The sequence below is a fragment of the Podarcis pityusensis genome, assembly GCF_964106645.2.
Source record: "Podarcis pityusensis genome assembly, chromosome: 2".
Taxonomy (NCBI): domain Eukaryota; kingdom Metazoa; phylum Chordata; class Lepidosauria; order Squamata; family Lacertidae; genus Podarcis; species Podarcis pityusensis.
The window spans coordinates 72,249,041-72,274,693 of record NC_138029.1 but is presented as its reverse complement, the minus strand read 5'-3'; the positions used below and the strand labels follow the sequence as shown (position 1 = coordinate 72,274,693).

Below are 25,653 nucleotides of genomic sequence, written 5' to 3'. Positions count from 1 at the left end.
CTCAGTGAGAGTAGGGCTGGAAGAGAGAAGCACAACTCTATGTGCATGCATGTCTTGTTGTGAAAGCCCATTGAGAAGGGAGCCTACATCGTGCCCTTGCGCTTCAGGTAACCACTTGGGGAGAAGTGTCCATGCGCATGTGTGAAGTGATAACGCACACATACCCGTCTCCTTTGCCTGGCTCTGTGATTTGTAATTGCATGTGCTGGAAACTGAGAGAAAGCAGAGGGTTTGTCTGTTAACAGAAGCTTGTAAGCTCATTAGTGTAGACCTCACTGGTTGCCATGAGGTTTACTTGTTGTTGTTCAAAGGGTGTTTCTCTTCCCGCCGCCCCCGGCAACTCGCTTGCTTCATTCTGGATTCTACTGAGCTTAGAGACACTGCTTGCACTAGCTGAGATTTCTGAAGAACCTAAAAATAATCGGGCAGTCAGCTGCCTGATACTTGGCAATTTTCAGTGAGATTTGGCAATGCAAGGAACACCTGAAGTGGGCATGTTTGGAGATGTCAGCTGATAGATTTTACTTACTAAATAGACAGGACAAAGAAGGTGTGGCATAGCAGAAGGCCTGGAATTCAGCATCGTGCTGTGATGAAGGTTCTGTCTGCGAAAGCATTCCACTTACCCTGATGGAATTATCCCCATCCTCCAACACCCACAAACTGTTCTGGGGGTTCTCTCAATGCCCCCAGAGCCAGTTTCATGGGGAGGTGGGGAAGCTGCATTCCACAAGTGGAAGTCCTTGAAATGGGGCTTCCATTGATGAGGCTCACTGGGTGAATCTCTCCTAGAGTTTATAATTCCTGGTTTGCCACTTGCAGGTTGCTGTGCTGCAGAATTTTGCAGCTGTTTGGCGTCCCTTTTGAGCACTCTTTTCTGGGGGGGAACCAACCTGTCAGAACTAGGGAAATTAGACCTTAATTTATTTTGGGGGGCATAATTTCATATGCTGGGCAGCTTTGGTGGGAGAAGGAAGAATGAGCTGCCCTTCAGTATGCCTGTAAATGTAAAAAGATAGCCCTGTTTTCCTATTCTATCTTATGACCTCTTTTGTCACCTTTGCTCTCATCGTGAGCTTTTGGGCAGGAACTTGCGCAATTCTTTCTTTAAATAGATATAAATATTAGTAATAATACTTTTTAAACACTATGGTAATTAGTAACAACATACCCAATTAGTATACATTGTGTCTTACAAAGCTTCAGAATCAAAACAAGGAGGGCAGGTCCCTGTCCAAAGGATAGCATGGTTTCCTCTTCCTTAATGTGACCGTGTATCTTGCTGAGGGCAGCAGGAGATGGATGGCTGTTGTTGTTGTTGTTAAACTGTTATTTTTAAAATTTATATGTCACCCTTCATCCAAAGATCAGAAGATGGTTTACACAAGAAAAACAAATTGCATAACATAATAATAACAACCCGCACACACACATTTAGAAGGTGATAGATTGTTTAATAGCCAAGGCCTGGCTGAAGAGGAATTTTTTCACCTGGGGCCTTCCTGGGGAGAGCATTTCACAAACAAGGAGCCACTACAGAAAAGGCCCTTTCTCGTGTTGCCACCCGCCAAGGTACACAAAGAAGGGCCTCAGATGATGATGATTGTAGGGTCCGGGTCAGTTCATATGGGCAGAGGCCGTCCTTGGAAGGCTACAGTTGCTGAGGTCCACAAGGATTCTCTGTTGAATCCAAACTAGCAAATATATACTTTTGATTCAAAGCGCTATTCAGTTTGAGCATACAAACAACCCCCTATGACCCATCACGGCATGCTTCATAATAATATACAAGACTTTTAAGCTTTGCATATTTATGTTTGTGATTTGCAGAGCTTTGGGAAGCTGTGTTTACATGGAAATTGTCTTGTTGACACTTTAATAGAGCAGAGATTTGTGCTTCTTAACATTAGTTAGGAAGCCTTTCTCATCTCTAAGCCATTTGCAAAGTGTTATTTGTCATCTCTTCTTTGCTTCTGAGCTAACCAGGATGAGAATTCTCACTGGAATGTAGTCCCGAATTGAAGGGGAGGGGAGGGGAAAGGGCTTGTGTTAGCTTGAAATTGAGAGAGACTGTACGCATGATCATGTACCCTAGCTGAAGAACTTATGCAATTCTCACCCTGCCTGTGGCTGTTGCTTCCTGTTTTTGCAATATGTGTAATCTCCAGCAGTCATATAACAGATGAATTAATGTGTGTGATACAATCAGATCTTCGGTTTAAAGGGGTTGCAGAATGAGCCCAGCCCAGTGAATTTTCTGACCAGAGTCATATTGGCAGAGTTGGGTGTGAAGAACTCGCATCATCCCCCTCCAGCCACGCACCCACCAAATTAAAATCATTGATCTCCTTGGTGACAGAGACACATGGTGTCTTGAAAGCAGGTTTATTGTGGCATGAGCTTTCATGGGTAAGCGCTTACTCTGCAGCAGAGAATGTGGCCCTTTGTCATAATTGACATATTTCAGGCTTTAAGCCAGGCACCCCCAACTCAGCCCTCCAGATGTTTTGGGACTACAATTCCCATCATCCCTGGCCACTGGTCCTGTTAGCTAGGGATGATGGGAATTGTATTCCCAAAACATCTGGAGGGCCGAGTTTGGGGATGCCTGCTCCTCATGTGCTCCATTAGTCAACAAAAGAGGTTTAAAGACTCTCTCAAGGCAAATCTTTAAAAAGTAGTATAAACACAGACAACTGGGAAACACTGGTTTGCGAGTGCTCAAATTGGAGAACAGTCTTTACCGAAGGTGTCGTGGGCTTTGAAGATGCTCGAACTCAGGACGAAAGGGAGAAAGGTGCTAAGAGGAAGGCATGTTTGGCAAACCAATACCATGATCAACTCCCACCTGGAAACCTATGTCCCCACTGTGGAAGGATGTGTGAATCCAGAATTGGCCTCCACAGTCACTTGCGGACTCACTGTTAAGACCGTGTTCCTGGAAGACAATTTTACTTGGCTACAAATGATCGCCAAAGAAGAAGAAGATTTGTAGCCTGGATAAATAATGCTAATTAATTCTGTGATTATTCCCATAGTCCCTGTTAACCTTCTGTTTGGATTTTATGGTTGCAGAATTTGGCATTTTCAGTGCATAATTCTAGTCTGATCACTCTGCCGGTCTGCGACAGTAGCTTCAATACAGAGGGCCTTGCTAATGTTTTAAAGTGGGAGCACCGACTGGCTCACCATGCGCAAGATAGTGCTTCTTAAGAGAACCTATGCTCCATATTAACTTGCCAGCAGTTCTCTCCTTGCCAGGCAGACAAACTTGTATATGTAACATGCTTGCATGTTTCAAAACCTCTGAGGCCTCTGCATTTGAATTTTCACAGAAAACTCAGGAAGTTCAAAGTGCCCATCATTAAAGCATCCTCTGGTTTTGCAGCACTGGTACATTGCTTGAGTGCCTTTTCTGGCATTATAAGGAATGAACAAAAAGGATGCTGAAGGCACTGAAATCTGTTATATTTACTGCAATGGATTGTCACTGTATACTGGTTTGTGCTCTAGCACCCTTCATCTGTAGGCACCTAAGGCACATGACAACACGGAAGGTGCATGAAAACACAGAAGATCCCTGAATTGAACTGCTCTGGATCAAAACAAATCTGGAATGCTTTTCTTCTCATTCAACCTGCATTTGTAAGATACTGACTTACTCTGCAGGGGTCACAGTCATTAGGGTCTTTTCCAGCGTTCTTCCTATTAATTCAAGCTGCTGGATCAACAGCCCTCTATTCTTCAGTCTTCAAATTGAAGCTTTAAGGACTAATGTCATAGGAACCCCTTGTTCTATAGGAAACCTTGTGGTGATCATTCTCTGTAAGTGGTGTTCTGGGTAAAACATATAGTAAAGGTGCTGTGGTTGCTCTCAAGATTTCCCAGTTGGTGCTAGCATGCATCTTGGCTGTGATTTTTCTTCTTCTTTGGAAATGCCATATCCGAAATTCCTAATTGCTTCATGCAGTGCAGATCTTGGTGGATTTCACCACTGCAAATTCCATGATTTAGCATGGTTGTAATTTGCTTAAAAGATGCCTGTTTGTAATAATCCAATTAAGCAGTCTTAACTAGGGGGTAATGCATAGTGTTAGTGGATAGGACACCAGCGTGTCTGTCAGATGCCTCTATCGTAGTGGTTATGATGCTGCTTTCTTTAAAAAAGTTTCATGCTTTTACTCTGTTTTGCTAAGTCCATAATGGCTGGTGTTTCCAAGACAGGGGAAAGGGGGGCGGTCAGCATTTAAGTGGTGGTGGAAGTTGAAAGTTTGAGAACATTTGAGAGAAGGTGGTTACAGTAAAAGAATGTCAGGTCATTGCACTGCTGTGTATGCAGAATACTTGCTGTGTAGTGCACCAGTGATCCTGCTGGGAAGGGCCAACTCTGACAGCATGCTGCAGAGCAGTACAAACATCCAGAGTCTTTACAATGTGCTGAGCAAAGCACCACATCTGTGATTGCAGAAGATTATTTAACATGGATGGAGAAAGTTATTTGTACTCAATGAATAGCAATAATGGAAGGCAGTAAAAAACCTTTAAAAAAGCGTCCATTTTTGTAACCTGTGTGTGTGTGTGTGTGTAGATATATACCGTATTTTTCGTTCTATAACACACACCCGACCATAACACGCACGTAGTTTTTAGAGGAGGAAAATCTGTAGGCATGCCACCCGTAGGCATTCCCTCCATAACACGCACAGACATTTCCCCTTACTTTTTAGGAGGAAAAAAGTGAGTGTTATGGTGCAAAAAATACGGTATATACGGTCTGAAAACATAATATTTGGTTTCAGAAAGAAGAGTTAAGACTCTTACAAATGCACACATGCCTCAGAAAGCGTAAAATTAGGATTTTGCCTTAACTTCTGCACCATGTAAACTGTAAACACATTCTAAAATCTTGTGTATTGTACTTCCTTACGACTAAAACTCCATGTACCCACACTTTCCCCTTAGTCTTTCATTCCCAATGCAAAAAAGAATAACTTTAAGGTATGCTGTATGTCTGTAAAAATAATGATTCCAGCCATTAAAAAAACAAAACTTGTAACTCAACCATACTAAATTTCATGTGGATAGGATAATCATATTGAATGTACATAAGGAATGTACTTATGCTTTCTAAGTTTGAAATTCTATACAGCTATTATTATTTTTTTTATTACACTGTAACCCACATTTAGGATCCAGAGTAGCCAAAGATACTAAGCTAATATTTTATAAGTAAATCTCCACTGTAGCTAATAAGACAGCAAGATTTGGCAGGTGTAAAAGGTGGTGCTATACATTATATGTAAATCTGTGTGTGACACATACTTCAGCCACTTACTTGTATTAGGGGGGAAATGGCTTCAAGAGGAGAGATTTGGGGAAGAGACACCTTGGAGATAATGTGTTTAACCCTTCTTCTGCCTAATTCTTTTGCACCTTTCCTCAAGCCTCTTCCTCTTTCCTCCTGTAGAAGTCAAGTTTGGAAGGGTAAACAGACATCTGGAACCCTGAGGCTTTTGTGGGGGGAGGGGAGATCAATCTGCTTCTACACTCCAAATCACTTCCTTACAAAGCTAATTTTCCCTAATAGAAACAGCCATTGAGACATTGTGTGCATCTACGTATAGTGGTACCTCTGGTTACGTACTTAATCTGTTCCGGAGGTCCGTTCTTAACCTGAAACTGTTCTTAACCTGAAGCTAATGGGGCCTCCTGCTGCTGCCGTCACGCCGCCAGAGCACGATTTCTGTTCTCATCTTGAAGCAAAGTTCTTAACCCGAGGTACTGTTTCTGGGTTAACGGAGTATGTAACCTGAAGCGTATGTAACCTGGAGCGTATGTAACCCGAGGTACCACTTGTACAGGATGTTCCATTTTTACAATAACGTATGTTGCCTTCCCCATCAGCTGCTAAAATCTGCACAAATGGACCATTGCTGGTCAGTCCAATAATTAATTTGCCCGATTAGAATGGAGGACATTCCTCTGATATACTTGGGGAAGGGGGGCCCCAGTCCTTAAATTCTTCTGGTGGCTCCTTACTATCCTTAATAATAAATATAATTTTGTTTTAGCCTATAGAACTTATTATGTACACTGCTTAGGGATTCTTTAAACCCTTTGTAATTTTTTAAAATAAATACAAGTATGGAAGAAGGATTCCCCTGCCCCCAACAATAGTTGTTTCTCAGCAGCCTGAGGGCTTCCTGTGCAGTTGGGTGCTGAACGGTGTGACAAGGCTGGAGGACGGAAGCATCGTTGAAATGCGCAGGGTTATCCCACAAGAAGTCCCTAATAATCACTGAGTGAATGGGTGGCAGGTTTTCAGAACGGGTGGTCATAACGACAGTGCCTGGCAGTGATGCGCCATCCCTGTTTCTAGGTTTGAGTACCTTGTCATGGAAGAACCATGACAGGACATGGCTGCAGCAGCTTCCCTGGAGCTATGGAGACCTCCTGCTTCCCCTATTCTTGATTCCTCTTATTCACAATGATTATTTTCTATGCTGGGATGTGGATCCATGTGTGCCTGTACAGGAGCTGCTATAATTGATAGCTTGTAGAAGTTGTCATCTCGATTGTTCTGCCTGTTGCTTTCATGCCTCTGCTGTGAAAATACTGCACCCCAGCTCCGCAGGCAGAGCCTGTGTCCTTGCCAGGCTTTCAATGCTGAATCATCTTGCCGTTGTTAGCTAGCTGTGTAATCCCTCAGCTTGGCTCCCCTTCACTTTGTGGCTTTCTGCTGGAAAGATCAGGACAAAAATACACAAGATTTGCAGAGGAAATGAATGTCATTTGATCAGCCTGGCCTTCTGCTCAGAAATGGCCTTGTCCTCTGGTGACCAACCTCCCTTCTAAGGTAGAAACATGATAGATAGAAATTAGGCAGGCTTTTCTGATGGAGTTGTGAGTCTGCTTTGGGCATAGTTTACCACAGAGATATTTTTTTTTTGGGGGGGGGGTTTAAAGTATTAAATAATTAAATCAGTTTTTTTAATGTAAACAATAAGGTTGTAAATTAACATGTGGTCTTGGGTCAGATTTGCAGCACTGTTTAGGACAGGGGCCCTTCAGATGTTGCTGGACTCTAGTTCCCATAATCACTGGATGTGATGGCTAGGCTGATGAGCGTTGGAGTCCATCTGGAGGGCACCAGGCCCCTCACTTCCTGTTTATGAAATATGCAAAGAAATATCAATGGGAAACTTGGTCTAAACTGATGATTTAAATGGGCCTTTCGCCTTGTTAATTAAGACCATGGTTTAAATCTTCTTGTGTGCCATCCCCTCTTAATCTTAGAAGGATTAGCAAGGGAGGCCTTGCCAGGAAAGAATCGCAGGAGTCAGGTGTGGTGGTTGTCACCTGAAAATCTGGCCAACAACTTCAGGAAAGGCCAGCTAGATGCTTGAGGATTAATGGAATGGGTACGTAGTAGCGGGTATGCAGCTTGGTGATACTTCTGGCTCTCTTGCTGTCTCTAGAGGTTCAGGTGGCCTTGGTGGCTCGGGGTGCCTTCCATCAGCTTCGGCTGGTGGCCCAGCTGTGCCCCTATTTGGAAAGGGATAGCCTAATTTCTGTCATCTATGCTGTCATCTAACCTCTAGGTTAGATTACTGCAATGCATTACACCTGGGGCTGCCTCTAAAGGTGGTTCAGAAACTTCAGCTGGTGCAGAATTCAGAAACCAGGTTGCTCACCAGTATAAGATGGTTTGAGCCTATTGCACCAATCCTGGCCCAAGTTCACTGGCTGCCAGTTTGTTTCTGGGCCCAATTCAAAGTGCTGGTTTTGACCTACAAGGCCTTAAACGGCTCAGGGCCACAGTACCTCAAGGACTGCCTCTTCCTCATATGAACCTACCCGGACCCTGGAATCGTCACCTGAGGCCCTTATTTGTGTGTCTCCTCCCCAAGAGGTCTGGAGAACAGGCAATACAAGAACAGACCTTTTCTGCAGTGGCTTCCCATTCGTGGGATACTCCCTCTGGGGAAGCTAGCCTGGCACTTTCATTACCTTTCTGTAGGTAACAAGTGAAGACATTTCTCTTTAAGCACGTCTTTGCCTGATTAACTTTCTATGGCTTCTTAAATGTGTTTATGGAAGGGGGGTTATTGGTTTGTTTTTGTTTTATTATGTATTTGTGTTTTCATTTTTATGTTGTGAACTGCCTTGTGATCTTCAGATTAAGGGTGATATACAAATTTAATTAATAATGGAGGGCCTTTCCCAATGGTTGCATTCCATGTGCCCATGTTGTGGCTCCACCTGCAAGGATTTGTGTGTATTTCTCACACTGTAGCTTGCTTGCTTGCTTGCTTGCGTGTGTTCTAGTAGAAAAGACTCAACTCTCGTTTTTGGAAGGATGCCATTGCCATTCTCTCGATGACTCAATTTCTCACTGCACATTCATGGGTATATTAACTGTAAAGTGTATCCTGTGAGTTCTGCTCTGTGGCTCTTCTTTTCTCTTGACTTCACTGTGAGTTGAAGGAAGGAAGGAATCTGGCCAAACTGCGAAGGGTTTTCTGGCGTCTCCAACAGGGCCTGCCTTGTCCTGAAGTTTTCTGCCTCAACCAGCACTGCAGACTGTCCCCTCCCTTCCCCCCAAAGGCCTCCCTCTTCCTCCCAGGAAGGAGGGTTTTGTGTTTTGACTATAAATGGCATACCGCCATAAATCGTTTCTGCGCAGGCTCTCTCTGTCTCTGGTTTGTTGCCATAGTGATGAATACTTTCCTCTTCCCTGAGAGCAGCATTGTATTAATGTAACTGTGCAGCCGTGATTAACTTAAAATGACGACAGAGGGTGAGTGGGATACAGACCTGAGTGTGTGTCTCAGTAGCTTATCTGTTAAGAGCCAGGCACTTCATAGCCCTAAACACCACAGATAAAGACGTCTGTGGCTCAGAAGTGCATGATGGTGGCGCAGTTCAGCCATCCTGCATTTTGGGAAACAAGTTTTAAGGCTGTAATACTCTGCTTGTTTACATGGATGTAATTCTGAGTGAACACAGTGGGACTTCTTTCCAAGTGAACACACAGAGGACCAAAATGTTCATCAAATGACTTTTATTAAAGTAACTTCTTCCTTATAAGCTAAAATGATAATTTCTGCCTGGTCTCTCGCAAGCTAGAAACGTATCAGATATATGTTTATAGATTGTTTGTGTTTCATTGATTCATAAAATTGTAGAGTTGGAAGGGGGAACCAAGGGTCATCTAGTCCCCCCACAGTTTTTACAGGCTTGTTACCCATAAAGCATGTTTGCGTCCTTGATACTCTATGGAGTATCACAGACATGTTTGTTTCTTGCTTGAGAAACTTTGTTCTATACCAGTAGTCTTCAACTTTTCAGATCCCGGAGCCACCTTTAACCCAAACATTCATTTGGTGACCTATTTCTCACTTTCCTTCCATATATTTATATGGTGGTTAAGCTTCCGTTATGACCCACCTTACATCAGACCATGACCCGGCATTGAGTCCTGACCCATCAGTTGAAGACAAGTGGTCTAAACCATCTGGACTATTTTCTTCCACTTTACTAGATAGTGTGGGCCTACCTTCATATCAAAATGTTTGGTCTTGAGGATTTTGCTTATTTCCAAGATGGTTGGAAAATATTTGTTCATGGAACCTACGGTAGCATGAAAGAGGGAAGACTTGTGAACCTCTGGCAAATATACATGCTATATGAATGAGTGTGTCTGTGCGCAACATGAAAAAAGGCACTTTAGCCTTCTTAATCTTCTAAAGCAGGGTAGCCAACATGTTCTCCTTCAGATGTGTTAGACTACATCTCCCATCAACCCCAGCCAGCATAACCAGTGGTCAGGGATGATGGGGGTCCAGCAATATTTTGAGGGTACCATATTGACCACCTGTATTCTTAAGCAATTTACAAACTATTACGAGCCTCTTTTCTTACCACCCCCACTCCTTTCTCCCTGCAGCTACCTGAATGATTTGGAGAGGATAGCCAAAGTGGATTACATTCCAACCCAGCAAGATGTGCTGAGAACCAGAGTGAAGACCACAGGCATTGTAGAGACTCATTTTACCTTCAAAGACCTGCATTTCAAGTAAGTACATAAACTATATAGCTTCCTTTAGGGAAATAAGACTCAAGGTGTACCTAACGTTCATTGCAGAACAGATAAAGTTGGATTTTAGCTATCAGTGTATTTGACACCAAGGCAGGCTTAGCAACATTATGCGCACCCTGCAGCAGAGGGCGCTCTTGTAACCTGCCATGGAGATGGGCCCGGACATTCCAGCAGAGGGAGAGGGTGCTGCACGTTCCCCTGATGTCACAGGGAAATGGATGACTTAGCAACAGTTGCATAGTGATCTGGGAAAAGCAATACAATCGAATAATATACATCAAAAAGAAATGCCAAATCAACGTGGGTGCCAGGCCTCTGGAATTAGGTATTACATATGTAGCATTTTCACTTGTGCCTTTTTGCATATATATTTTTATCTCATCCTGCAGATCAGGGCGACTCCTAGGACTATGTGACCATTTGCTAGTAGGGAGACACATAATTAACCATCAAGTGAAACACAACTGTGTCCATTACCTCCCAACACAGCAAGGATTATTCAGATTGCCTTGCCTTCACTGTCTCATACTGCAATGATAGAAGCTCTGCTTTAAACGCCCTGGATGTGGTCATTCTGAAAAGCTTTGCTTTTCCACAAATCCATTTGCTGAGTTGTCAGAAAGGAATGATGCATCCCAAAGCCACAAGGGAGCCAGATTTACAGTTGGAACCAATTTCTCCTTAATCGGCTTATTTGGTGCCTTGACAAGCACCTGATTTTCTCCCTGGCCTGCATGCAGGAGAGATTTGCTTTTCTTTTCTTCCCTTTTCTTTTTGGCTTTCGAATGTGTTTGACTCTGGGTTGACTTAGAAAGGGAACATGCTGGCTTGCCTTTATCAGAGCATAAATGCATGACTCAGTAAACCAATAGGCTGAGCTGTAGGGTCTGGCATACAAATGTTCAGGCTGAGATGGTGCCAGTGTAATCTCTCCGCAGTTGTCGGTTCTGAATGCAGCATGAAGGCATCACTGTGGAAAGCCTTTGTATTCTAAGGATTAGACCACAAGAAACTAGAATTACAGCTTTCCTTCCGCACAACAGAAAGGCAGGCTGCTATGCCAATATATGGGCGATCAAAGTGCACATCTTCGTGGTATGGGGAAAATGTCTTTGGCTTTTGGGTGTACAAAATTTGACGTTGCAGATTATCTGGTAGGCTGGAAATACAGCTAGCAAAGGCAGGTTGTATTTGTACACCAACTGGCCAGCACACTGAGTTGCTGGAGCAGTTTAAAGAGTTCACTTTCTTGATGCATGGACCGTAGGCAGACTGGCTTATTACAACAAGTTGGCCCCAGGTGACACTTTTTAAAGTGTGTGTACACTGGAAAATGCTAAACATGATGGGGTGTGCTAGTTTAAAACAAAGACTGAAAACCTCCTTTCTGGAGGACTCTTATGATCCAATTGGTATTCAGTTCAAGGTAAGCACACATTCTGCACAAAGGAAAGATGGACTTTACTGGTCAGTGAACTCCACAGTTTGTGACAAGTTGAGCCAGAAATGTCACTGATTGAGATCCAGTTGAGGATCCCTGCATAGCCTTATCTGGTTACACTGAGCTTCAATGAAAATTTAAATGAAGGCAAGACATGAATTGCAACACCAGCTGGGAGATTTGGGGTGATAGGAGTCCTTCGTAACGTGGTTCACACATCACATTAAACCAAGGTTAAAAAGTAATGATGGTTTAATGAGAATGGCCAGCATGCTGGTGCACATGGCTAAAAAGTTATTAGTCTCCTCCTCCCCAACTCCTGCACTCTTGAAACCCACCTGTTGGCTACAATTGAAGGCATATTTCAAACATCAGTCACCAGTACTAGGGGTTACAAGAATGAATGCCATTTTTCAAAGTTAATGTGATGTTGATGGACAAAACAGACTGCTGTGTTCCACTTCTGAGTCTATCAGTGTTATTTTCTCTTCTTTATTACTGTGAAATAGATGGAGGAAAAGAAGCAAACTTTCTAGTGAAGACTGGCTTGAAAGAGGAAGTGTGTTGTCAGTGACACATACCACAGGGGATGTGATGACAGTTACTTTTGCATCTCAATAGATCTAGTTCTTTCTCTGTAGGATTGAGTGATACGGAATTGGTTTCCATATTCAAATGAATGCAGTGTGATTATAGAAAAAGTAACAGATACTAAAAGAAGAAGCTGTAATCTGGCTGTTTTGAGTTGCAACTTCTAGTTGACCATTTTAATCCTGAAAAGTCAGTTGAAAAAGAATGAGTTGTGCCTTGCACTCCTGTGAACAAAAAATGCAACTCATCCAAATGTAAGATTATTCTGTTCAAAAACAGAACAAAACTGCACACATCCCACAGTTGCCATTGCCAACAGTTGTAAGGACCACAGGAGCACACTTAGGCTGCATTTGCACACTTAGGCAGCATTCTGGCTTCATAAACTATGCTGTGCACAAGTTGTGAACTGATGCATGCAGCTGACTTGCTCCTGCTTCACTCCTTCCCTGGCATAAGTGGGCAAAGAAACCAGGAAAGGTGCAGGTCAATGTTGAGTCCAGACCCAGGATTATGGTTTCTGCCTCCTTGTCAAGACATAAACCAACAGGAAAAGATTGATCAATCCAGCTAGTGCTCATGGTTGAAGGTGTAACACTAAACACTCCCCATTCCAGTTGTTTTGCCCATTTGCACCAGGGAATAGCAAATTGGGAGCGATGGAGCTATTTATACAATATTGTTTCTCTAGACAAGAACCTTGGCTTCCCCTTAAGTGCAATTGAAGCATCTTAGTCAAACACTGCTATACATTGATTTGCATAGCAGTATTCAGACACCAAGTTTCTCCATCGGTGTCATTCATTTGACCAAGTATGTGCTCTCATCTCACCACTGACTAGCAGGGCAGGGGCCCAGTGAGCACCTGAATATAACAGCACTGTTGCTGACAAATAGCAAGTGCTTCTAGACTTCTCCCTTCATTGGGGAGCATACTGTTTGAGAGTGGTAGTACCACCTTCACTTGCAGGTATATAGAATTCCTCCTCCCATGTGCTTAGAATGTATTAGGAGGGTCACAACCTTGCTCCCTAGCATGGGATGATGACACACATAAGTTGACGTGGCTACCTTATTGTTTATGGCATGGCCCTGTTACTCTAGTGGAGCATTTGGCAACTCAAGTGTGCAGTAAACCAGACTGGCTTAAGCCTCCCATCGCAGCCAAATTCTCTTACTTAAGCGAAGTGGTTCTGTTTCTCTTAGCACAAGGGGCAGGTGCCCCAGTGATATGAATGCTCTGAGAACCGGAGTGGAGGGAAGTATGAAGCACCCTGCTGCCCTTAGAGCCCAGCATTTGCTGTAATAAAAAGCTCCAATCTCAGTATATTGGATTTTCAGTAACATGGTTCTTTCTGGGTCATTGTTCTCCAGAGGGTAGTCTGCCTTCAAGCCAAATAAGATATTTCCAATCATTTTCCTTAGCACAGTTGCATGTGGAACTCAATTTATATGATTTCCAATAGAGTTTGTGCCCCTTCTTTCCCCTCTAGCTGCTGCTAATGACTTAATGACTATGGGGAGGGAAGGGGAGAGGAGAGAGGCTGCATTTTTCATTCCGTCTACTTTGTCCGTGACAGAAATATATGTCAGCCAGTGTAGCTCAATAAGCTAAGAGTGAATGGTTTGTATGAATGCCTAACTATACTAGGCCTAAAAATGAAGGAAAATTTGGTTCATGTAGTGAAAGGAGAATAAACACAGCAGTTGTTTCTTCCGTATGCTGATACACCTGTTTGTTATGTTCGTTGGAGGTGGTATTCTTGTGCTCTGGAGTTCTTAGGGGCCCTGTAGTTGTAGGTCAGAAAAGGATTGTGGCTTCCCATCCCTCCGGCCTGGCCAGTGTGAGGGTTGCCTTTCCTTCCTGAACTTCCCATCCTCATCTGAGAATGTCCTGAGGCTGCTGCCTCGTCATAGAGAAGTACAGTGGTGCCTCGCAAGACGAAATTAATCCGTTCCGCGAGTGTCTTCGTCTAGCGGTTTTTTCGTCTTGCGAAGCAACCCTATTAGCGGCTTAGCGGATTAGCGCTATTAGCGGTTTAGTGGCTATTAAAGGCTTAGCGGCTTAGCTGCTAAAAGGCTATTAAAGGCTTAGCGGCTTAGAAAAAGGGGGGGGGGGGAGCGGAAAAAAAAATCTCAAGACTTGCAAGACATTTTCGTCTTGCGAAGCAAGCCCATAGGGAAATTCGTCCTGCGAAGCAACTCAAAAACGGAAAACCCTTTCGTCTAGCGGGTTTTCCGTCTTGCGAGGCATTCGTCTTGCAGGGCACCACTGTATGTCTGCTGCATTAGAAAGCAACCTTGTAAACTACTCCAAAAATGATTAGTCCACGGGCATTTTTACTAGCCCCCAGGTCCACATATCTCTGTGTTAGCTGTTTATGCCGCAAGGAATTTATTGGTTGCTGAAGTTAATGACTGGAATTGGAGGGAAAGGGGAGCTCTCATGTATAAATATTATTACATCGTCATAGCAATACTTAAGAGTTTCCTCATAGTGGTTTGTTGAAATTTAGAAGGAATATCTCCCTCTTGATTATAATGTCATCCAGATCTCTTTCCCAAATGCATATTGACAATTCATAACTAAAAGTGCATCTTGATGAGCCCTCTTGTTAAATTTTATATAGCCCTTCACTATGTTCCGGGACTAATCTTAGCCTTTTTTCTTCCTTGTGCAAGCGCAGGCTTGGGTTTTCAACTCCCATTTCTCAATGAAGCAAGTTCTGTAGTATGTTTCTTAGCACCTGAGAATGTGGCCCAGCTTTTCATTGAGCTGCTGAGGCATGCCTTTTTCTGGGGGTGGAAGGGCAGAGTTTGTTTACATGTCACGTTGGTTTCCTGTCTCCACTTTTCCTTGGGATGGAATTCCCACTCTGTTTCCTCTCATTGTCCAGCCGAGGGCTCAGCCTGCCCCGTGCGTTGGCAGCCTGTCTCCACAGCCCTTGTGTGGAAGGCTGGCAGCAAGCCAGGCCTAGAACTCTGCAAAGAATCCCCCCAGAAAGGGCGGGGGGGGGGAGAGCTCTCCCATAGTACGGCTTCCCTGCCAACTCATAGGGCCACTTTGAATGTGTTTTTCCAGCACTGAGAAATAATCTCTCTGCAAAGTGTGTACTTAGTAGTGCTCGAAACCTATTTATGTTCTAATGGCATTTTTATCTTGCCCTTCTTTCAAGGAGCACAAGGCAGTGTGCTCACATCTACACACTCACTTTCTTTGCCCCTTGTGAGGTAGGCTAGGCTAAGAGTGTTTTGGCCCAAGGTCACCCAATGAGCCGAGTGCAGATTTCAACCTATGAGTGTGTCCCCAGAGGGTCAGAGTCCCAACACCCAGCCCACCACACCAGCCTCTGCAACATCTCAAATGTTTGGGAAAAGGGGCCTGTTCAGTAGCCCTTAGTTCTGAGCTATCGTTGTATGTCAGCAATGTAGCAGAAGGCTTCGAAAATATAGTTTAATCATTTTACCATGAAGTTTCAAAGTCTTGTCTTGTTCCCAGCAAATACGTAACTGTGTTACCCACAAGATTGTGCAGGCCAAATAAAACATGCAGATTGAAGATGTGCAGTCCTCCTTCAACCACCAGGCAGAATTCAATCCTGAAATTGGGTCTTCCAATCTAGTGTGACAAATTTCCATAGATCTCTTTGGTTTTCAGACAGTCTCCTTTGCTGTAGCTCCCCAAGTTACAGGTTCTGGATGTTTTCAGAAAAGCGTTTGTTTAGAGTTAAACTTTACCTTGGCTTTATAGATTTATGGCTGCATAAACAGTAGTGTAGCATGGCGCTCAGAAATGAGCTGGGAAGCCGCTGTTCAATCTTACTAAAGAACTTGAAGAGAACAATCCGGGGAGGGGGGGTCCATGGGGGAAAGAACAGCCTTATCCAAGGCCAGAGCAGACAGTGGGGTAGGAGTAGCTAGAAGAAAACTAAGTACAGTGGTACCTTGGTTTAAGAACAGCTTATTTTATGAAGAACTTGGGTTAGGAACACTGCAAACCCGGAAGTAGGTGTTTTGGTTTGTGAACTTTGCCTTGGAATAAGAACATGTTCCGTTTCCTGTTGAGTGTGTTCCATTTGTAAATTGAGTCCCCTGCTGCGATGGGAAAGCATGCCTTGGTTTAAGAACGGATTTCCAGAACGGATTACGTTTGTAAACCAAGGTACCACTGTACACTGGTTCCAGGGCTAGAGGAACAGCCCTTCCATTTCTGTCTCTAAAAACAAGGAAGATTTGTTTTTATTTATTTTATTACACTTATATACATCTTTGTATGTAAAGTTGAGGGCTTTGTGTGCTCAGTTGCCTCAAAATACTTGTTGATGGGGTGAGAGGGGGAAGAAAGCCAGAGGGAGGGGAAATGGGATGGAGTATAGCAGAGGAAAGCAGGGTTGGCTTACTGCAAAAGTAAATGGGAGCAGCATCCACACTGCAGCGTTTTGTTGCAGGGCATATGTGTTCCTTTCTGGGGCCTGGACTGGTGTGAGGGAGTGGCATATGGCTCTTTCCTATTCTGTGGCGCCTGATTGTTCATTCATCCTGAACCTATTTCCCATTTCCATTCTCCCTTGAACTCTTCTATAGGTATCCATGGTAGTTTGGCTTCTCCTAGGATTCACAATGATTTATGTTGGTAGATGCAGTGGCCATGTTTTAGCTGCATTTATTAGTAATTCTTGGAACATGACGATGCCTTCACATGGCCTTTGTTGGGAAGTCACCTGGTGTTTTAGAGCAGTTTCTAAGTACAACTAATGGCCTTGCTCAGGTCCTGCTGGGCAGCTAACCGATTATTATGCACTGCATGGGCCTTCAAATGACTTACGGCTCCATTAGCCAGATCAGATGTTCTTCTCCCCCCCCCACCTACCCCACATCCCCCAAAGCAGAAAGTATGCCTTAGTTTACAGTCCTGTCCCACTGCGTTGCAGCCCACACACATTTTAGCTCTTCCAGCACAGGCAGAATCATTTTTCTCCTTCCATCTGTCCGCAAATTGAGGCTGCAAGATAACAATCTGAATCCAGAGTGTACTTCAGGAAATTCTTGACTACCACTGCCAGGCAGTGACTAATGCTCATGTTCTCTCCTAGTGATATCAGGGTAAATTCTCAGGGGAATGACATTAGAGAAAGTATCTCACTCATATGCAGTGTTATATTAGCATTGTCTTCCTTTTTGCTGTCTTACTATGAATTTCAACCAAGATAATGTGTATATAGTCTAAAATGCATGGGGTTGAACAGATTTCCTCTAGGAGCAAGGCCTTTTCAGTCATGGGACCATCCTAGCCCAAGCCATAATGCTCTATGTTTTCAAATGTTGGTCTAAAACCTGTCCCTTTAAGCTGGACTTAGAGGATTCTGTTGCTCCTCGCCCTTCTGTATAGGTTTTATATTGCGTATTTGAGTTTCTGCTGAGATTAGTGTGTCTGGTTGGGTTCACTACTTTTCAACTCTTGCTTTGGTTTTATTGTACAGTTTGATTTTTTTGTTGCAATGTTTTTGATGTTAACTGCTTGGAGTAAATTAGTGGCCAGTGGCTGTCTCCTCTCACTAACTAACCTCTTTGGCCTGATATACTCTAAACTCTTAATGCTGGGGAACTGTTTGTGGCTGCCTTCCAGGAACACTTTTTCTTGGGAGCTATGGCTCTTCTGAAACCACAAAAGTAGTTTTCTCTGTGCTTCAGGGCAGGAAGACACAACCCATGAAGCACATAGGTGTCGTTGAACGCAGCAACTGTGCATGCCATTTATCCTCAGTAACTTGACAGACAACCTCCTATCCTGATGCGGTAGTGCTGTGTTTCCCTACTCACAGGATAGGCAACGTATTGTAGACATTAATAAGGGCAGAAGAGGGAGGATCAGTGATACCATTTTTGTATGTCAGCCATACAGTGGTAATAATAATGATAATGATGATGGTGGTGATGATGGCTTGGCTCCCAAACAAATCGGCTTCTGAACACTGCAAACCTGGAAGTAAGCGTTATGGTTTGGGAAAAATTTTCGGAAGCCAAACATCCGATTGAGTGCAGGAAGCTCCTGCAGCCAATCAGAAGCCACACTTTGGTTTTCGAACAGTTTTGGGAGTCGAACGGACTCCCGGAACGGATTAAGTTCAAGAACCAAGGTTCCACTGTAGAACATCACATGTAGGTTCAGCCTCAGTGCCTGTTACTTGGATTGGGGAAGATCATTGCCTTGTGCTGAACTGGTTGTACAGAAAACCTTATCCAGTGCTCTGGTTACTGCGGCCATCATGACAGCGTCATCATGGTTGTGTTATTACCCTTTGAGTTCATAGTGTGTGTTCCTTAGTGCCACTGGCTTTGGCTATGCGGTCAGTCGCTTTGTTGATGCTGAGAATAGTGCATTCATCAAGTCCGTTGGTGTGACTCCCTTTCAGACACTTAGCAATTGGGCTCCAGGTTCCAAACAGAAGAAAGCTGTACTTCTTAACCATGCAGCAAATGGCTCTGAGAGATGCGAGAAGTTTCCTTCTTTCTTTACATTTCATACAAGGAAGGGAAAGTCCAAGAATGTTTGTCTGAGGGAATCGGGGCTGGGCAGCAGTCTGCTACTCAGTATACTCATATTTGCAGCATTCAGCAGGCAGGGAGGTTTGCCCTCCAAGACATCTTGCAGACTTAAATCTCCACATTTCTCCACTGAGCCAGTAAGGAACCAGACTCAGTGACTGCTTCAAAGTTATACTTAGTTTCCAGGTTTGGTTACGCCCATCTTTTCTTTTGGTTTCCAGCAATATGATGTTGCAATATGATGTTGCTGTAATTGCTGTCATGTCAGACCTCAGTAACATTGTGGGGTTTTTTCCCCTCACAGGATGTTTGATGTGGGGGGACAGAGGTCCGAGAGAAAGAAGTGGATCCACTGCTTTGAAGGAGTGACTGCCATTATCTTCTGTGTTGCTCTTAGCGCATATGACTTGGTTTTGGCTGAAGATGAGGAGATGGTAAGGAAATATTCATGTTTGCAATAAAGCCTTCAAGGTGCCCTGCTTGCTCTTTGGTACAGAAATTGCTCGATTTTGTTTTCTTAGACTTCCATATACTCTTAAGCCTTCAGCTCCTTTGCCTTTCCCCCTTCTTCCTCTGAGCACACTTCTTGGCTCAGCATATTTGTTGCCTTGACAGAATCGGATGCACGAGAGCATGAAGCTGTTTGACAGCATCTGTAACAACAAGTGGTTCACAGACACATCCATCATCCTCTTCCTCAACAAGAAGGATCTCTTTGAGGAGAAGATCATCCACAGCCCCTTGGCCATCTGCTTCCCGGAGTACACAGGTATGTGGCGCCATTTTTTATTTGAGAAATTAACTTCAAATCCCACATGTCCTTAATTACTCCAGTACTCTTTGGTCTGGAAACGCTGTCCTTGGATTGGCGTTAGTGGCAGGCAAGGAGCAAGTTTCTGTCTCATAATCCCCCCACCACTTGTGCCCTGCCATCTCCCTTTCTGTATCACTCCCAGTTTAGTTTAGAACTAAAATCTAGTGGGAGGTGGTGTACAGGCCAAATTTATTATAGGATTCTTCTAGGTCAGGGATGGGGAACCTGTGGCCTTTCAGATGTTGTTGGACTACCACTTCCATCACACCATGCTGCTGAGCCTGAAAATGCAACCCTAGAAGGGTAATTTATGCCCTGAAACTTGCACAGACTCACTGCGGAGAAAACTACAATTCAAAGATGGGCAAGACCTATTCAAAAGGTGGTTAAGGAGAAAGTTTCTATCTACAGATGCCTATGAAAGCTGTGTGTCGATTTCCATGCATATAACATAATATGAAATGTAGGCAATGCACACTTTTGCCAAATTCTGACAAAGCTTCCACTTTTAGAAGCAGAGGATTGTGGTGGAAATAATGTGGTTACCAGGTAAATTGCACATTTGATCAGTGCACACATTTTGTAATATATAAGGGACCAGGCATGTAAGGGTGAATATAGGCAGCCAAGTTTTCACATGGGAAATGTGGGGCAGTTTTCCTATTGCTTTATTGTACACTCTGGTCTCTTTTCAACAACATAAGTTGTATTATAAATCTCTGATACACATGCTTTGATTCCAGGGGAACATTTCTATTTCTGTAAGCTAGGGGGCAGTAGCGTGTGGACCTGTGTAAACTTGTGCTTGAAGACCTTGTCATTTATACAGTTCAGATCGTGAAAAGTAACCACAGACAGAAAGGGAAGAGGTAACACCTTAAAAAATTGTAATATTTACCGTGGCATATACAGCTTTGCTACTATAAATATGTTAGTCTTCAGAGTGCCACAAGACTCCCAGTTGAATGAAGTTCCTGTGATAATTAGATTTTTCTTGCAAGAGAGTGGAGCAATTCAGTGACAGCACAAGCCCTGTGTCTTTAGAACAGTAGAAAGGAAGGGCATGGCCTTCTGGATAGACCCAGGAGGAAATGAAATTCAGAAGACAACCAGTCTGCATTTTGCTCAATGAGTGTAGCTGTAGCTAATGAGTGAATGGTAAGTGCTGCGTGTCAGGGGCCGAGTTGTAATACTTTGGCAGTGGAAAAGGGAGGTGTTCAACACTGCTTTTGTGCATGGCAGGAAGTGTGGAATTTTCTTTTGCTGATAATCTCATCAGCTGCAGTGTGTAGGGAAAGTGAGTAAAGGAACAAGGCCAAGGCAGCTTCTCTGACAAATTTAAGTAACATGTTGCACCCCTGCTCACTCTGCTTGCCATCCCCTTCTTTTCCCCATCCCATGCAGCTTCCCAATCCTATTTCTGAAGCCACTTGCCTGTTCTGTTCTGCAACCCGTTTTCACCTTCACTCCCATGTAGACGCCTCCTCCAAACCCTCCTATTGTGCAGCTCCCCTTGCACAGAAACCCACCCCCTGGTAACCCCCTGCATCTTCCTCCTTCCACATATTGCAACTACAAAGCACCCTTTTCATATTCTGCCCGGTTATGAAGCCACCATCTCCTCCCATTCTTCAGACCCTTTCAGGCCCCTTCTTTCTACTCCTTCTTTCTTTCTTTCTTTCTTTTTTTGCATTTTTTACATTCACTCCCTTCCTTCCCCCTCCATCCTCCTTTTCTCAGTTCTCCCTTGCACACAGATTGCCCCCGTTTCTGTTCTCCCTCCTTTCTTCTATTCTGCAGCCTCTTTACACACACATATCCCATTATATATGTTACTGCATATATAAGACGAGTAGAATCTTAAGGACAAGGTGGTCAGCTAGCTTTTTTAGTTAGAGAAGGTTAAGTTCAGGTAATGCTGTGCACAGGTGGATGTTTGTTCGTTAAGAAAATATCTGTGCTAAATTACTTCATTGAATCTGGAACTTGGCGTCTGGAACACATGGTATCAGAATGAAATGCATTGTATTTTGGGATGGAGGGACACTGAGGGGTTGCTCTTTTTTGAAAGAAAGAAAGAAAGGAAACAATTTTAACAAAGAGAAATAGTTGAGATATACACACACAGAAGCAAACACAAAAAACTAACACAACAGAGCCTTTCCCAACTCCTTTCTTACTGTACTCAAACCTTGTTTTAAACTGCTGCTACCCCTCTGGGTTACCCTTCCCCCTGCTTGCTCTACTCAAACCTCTGCATTGTTCAAAATTGACACATTTTTTATTTTTTTACTCTCAGTATCCTTCCATCTCTGCTTCACTCAAACTTCTGCTGTTCAGCTGAACCACCAATTCAGCTGTGATGAATATATAAAAATGGCCAAGAGTTAGAATCGCTTCTTCAGGAATCTGCAGGGAAGGATCTCTTCCCCCCCCTTTTTCTTTTCTCAGTTTTTAAGCCTCCTCCTGACCAGAGAGGCATGGTATGTAAAGCACAGCTAGGGATAGAAGAACCTGCCAATTTCAGTTCTGTCTGTTTCTCATGTTTCCAGTCTTGCAATTAAAAAAAAAAACCCTCATGAAAATTCAACAGCATTTTAGTTCTAATTTCTCCTAATAAATACATTTTATATGCAGTTTTGACTAAGGTGCACATTATTGCAAAGCAATTTTTACTAATAACAATGCTGGGGAAACCCAGCCAGATGGGCGGGGTATAAATAATATATTGTTGTTGTTAGAATCATAGAGTTGGAAGAGACCACAAGGGCCATCGAGTCCAACCCCCTGCCAAGCAGGAAACACCATCAGAGCACTCCTGACATATGGTTGTCAAGCCTCTGCTTAAAGACCTCCAAAGAAGGAGACTCCACCACACTCCTTGGCAGCAAATTCCACTGTCGAACAGCTCTTACTGTCAGGAAGTTCTTCCTAATGTTTAGGTGGAATCTTCTTTCTTGTAGTTTGGATCCATTGCTCCGTGTCCGCTTCTCTGGAGCAGCAGAAAACAACCTTTCTCCCTCCTCTATGTGACATCCTTTTATATATTTGAACATGGCTATCATATCACCCCTTAACCTCCTCTTCTCCAGGCTAAAGATGCCCAGCTCCCTTAGCCGTTCCTCATAAGGCATCGTTTCCAGGCCTTTGACCATTTTGGTTGCCCTCCTCTGGACACGTTCCAGTTTGTCAGTGTCCTTCTTGAACTGTGGTGCCCAGAACTGGACACAGTACTCCAGGTGAGGTCTGACCAGAGCAGAATACAGTGGCACTATTACTTCCCTTGATCTAGATGCTATACTCCTATTGATGCAGCCCAGAATTGCATTGGCTTTTTTAGCTGCCGCGTCACACTGTTGGCTCATGTCAAGTTTGTGGTCAACCAAGACTCCTAGATCCTTTTCACATGTACTGCTCTCAAGCCAGGTGTCCCCCATCTTGTATTTGTGCCTCTCATTTTTTTTGCCCAAGTGCAATACTTTACATTTCTCCCTGTTAAAATTCATCTTGTTTGTTTTGGCCCAGTTCTCTAATCTGTCAAGGTCGTTTTGAAGTGTGATTCTATCCTCTGGGGTGTTAGCCACCCCTCCCAGTTTGGTGTCATCTGCAAATTTGATCAGGATGCCCTTGAGTCCATCATCCAAGTCGTTGATAAAGATGTTGAATAAGACCGGGCCCAAGACAGAACCCTGTGGCACCCCACTAGTCACTCTTCTCCAGGATGAAGAGGAACCATTGATGAGCACCCTTTGGGTTCGGTCAGTCAGCCAGTTACAAATCCACTGAGTGGTAGCATAGTCAAGACCGCATTTTACCAGCTTCTTTACAAGAATATCATGGGGCACCTTGTCAAATGCCTTGCTGAAATCAAGGTAGGCTACATCCACTGCATTCCCTTCATCTACCAGGCTTGTAATTCTGTCAAAAAACGAGATCAGGTTAGTCTGACATGACTTATTTTTCAGAAATCCATGCTGACTATTGGTGATCACAGCATTGCTTTCTAGGTGCTCACAGACTGTTAGCTTAATGATCTGCTCCAGAATCTTCCCTGGTATTGATGTCAGACTGACTGGGCGGTAATTATTTGGGTCCTCTCTTTTCCCCTTTTTGAAAATAGGGACAACATTTGCCCTCCTCCAGTCTGCTGGGACTTCGCCTGTTCTCCAGGAATTCTCAAAGATGACTGCCAGTGGTTCTGAGATCACATCTGCCAGTTCTTTTAATACTCTTGGATGCAGTTCATCTGGCCCTGGAGACTTGAATACATCTAAACTAGCCAAGTATTCTTGTACTATCTCCTTAGTTATTCTGGGCTGTGTTTCCTTTGCTGAATCATTTGCTTCAAATTCTTCAGGTCGGGCATTTTCTTTATCGGAGAAGACTGAGGCAAAGAAGGCATTGAGGAGTTCAGCCCTTTCTGTGTCCCCTGTTTGCATTTCACCATCTTCTCCTCTGAGTGACCCCACTGTTTCTTTGTTCTTCCTTTTGCTACGAACATACCCATAAAAGCCTTTTTTGTTGCTTTTAACCTCTCTAGCAAGCCTGAGTTCATTCTGTGCTTTAGCTTTTCTGACTTTGTGTCTACACGTGCTGGCTATTTGTTTGAATTCCTCTTTGGTGGTTTCCCCCCTTTTCCATTTTTTGTACACATCCTTTTTTAATCTTAACTCAGTTAAAAGTTCTTTAGATAGCCACCCTGGCTTCTTTCTGTTGTTGTTGTTGTCCTCACAAATTCATCCTAATGCATATTTTTTTGCATTTTTGTCAACTATGGTTTGAGAACTGCACCACAAAATTCAGATAAGTGTGAATTTAAAAGGATGGCTGTGTTTCAGTTCTTATATTGCTTTGGAAAGTGTGAAACTGATCATTTTGCAAAGTGACTTGAACAACCCGCCCCCCCCCCGAAAAATGCACCGCTCTATTGCAATTGCTTGTGTCAGCATTGCAGCTTCCTGGTATGACTAAGCTGTGTGGCTCTTGAGTTTCATGAGGAGGAGCTGGTCAGTCAGTGTATTTCCCTTTGAATTTATTTAGTCAGTTTTGCTGTAAATTCATCCAGCTACTACTCAGTACTAGGCAGATGAGTTTCTACTATAAACTGCTCATGGATTAAAATAAGCTCAAGCTGTAGGTATCATGATTGTTCCCAGTATTGTTAGCAGCATATGTTGGCCTCTTTAAGGACTAGAGCAGGAGTTAATGCATTGCTTTTCTGAACTACCAGTGTCTGATTCCATGGGTGTCATTGAGTTAGTGCACCTAGTCCTGTCCTGATATCATTCTGTGGATCTCTTTCTCATTCTCTTTCCCGCCTCCTCTTCCTTAGGGGCCAACAAGTATGATGAAGCTGCTGGCTACATCCAGAGCAAGTTTGAGGACCTGAACAAGAGGAAGGACACCAAGGAGATCTACACCCACTTCACCTGTGCCACTGATACCAAGAACGTGCAGTTTGTCTTCGATGCTGTCACTGATGTCATCATCAAAAATAACCTGAAGGACTGTGGGCTCTTCTAGCTCTCCAGGCGGCATCTACTGAGGAACACAGGAAGGTGAGGCATTGCACACTCATCCATGTGCCTGAAAGGGCATGCACTTCTGTTTCTTCCCAGGAAATAAATGTGTGAGCAAGACATGGCTGTCAATTCTGTGACATCTCTGTACATCTTAATACACCATTGTGTGTGCCTGTGTCTCAAAGGTAGTAGCAGAAGCGACTGTTTGAGATGCCAAAGGTGGATGGGCACGGAGAGCTGGCAGGGCTAAGGAGCAGAGGAGTGGTTTTGCCATTGCAGAAAGATGAAGCAGAGTCATTGATGCCCTGTGAACTTGAGCTGATGGGAGCTGGAGGGCTTGGCTTGCTGGAGGAGAGAAATGCTAGCTTGTTTTCATGTGGGCTCCCTTCAGTCCCAGTGGAGATTAAGCTCTTCAAAATCGGATGGGGATCAACTTGTTAAACTGCTCTGAACCAATCTTGAAATGCGTCTGGGCCCCTTGACATAATTCCAGGCTCAGGAAGATGGTCCATCAGAGATTAGCTCCCAGGCTCCCAAGAATACTTTGGAGTATTCTTTTTGTTACTGTGTTTTTATATTGTAAACCACCCTGTGATCCTCTGATGATTGGCAATATACAAATTAATGAATAATAAGT

General features: G+C 43.7%; 1 protein-coding gene across 1 annotated transcript in view; it reads left to right on the top strand.

Annotated features, from left to right (window-relative positions):
- GNAI2 (G protein subunit alpha i2) overlaps positions 1 to 25,653 on the top strand; it is a 128,068-nt gene that overhangs the window by 100,884 nt on the left and 1,531 nt on the right. Inside the window, exons 5-8 of the mRNA XM_080996474.1 lie at positions 9,950 to 10,078; positions 18,985 to 19,114; positions 19,296 to 19,449; positions 24,827 to 25,052. Of these exons, the coding sequence (XP_080852600.1) occupies positions 9,950 to 10,078; positions 18,985 to 19,114; positions 19,296 to 19,449; positions 24,827 to 25,017 (604 nt within the window). The 3' untranslated portion in view covers positions 25,018 to 25,052. The remainder of the gene's footprint in view (positions 1 to 9,949; positions 10,079 to 18,984; positions 19,115 to 19,295; positions 19,450 to 24,826; positions 25,053 to 25,653) is intronic.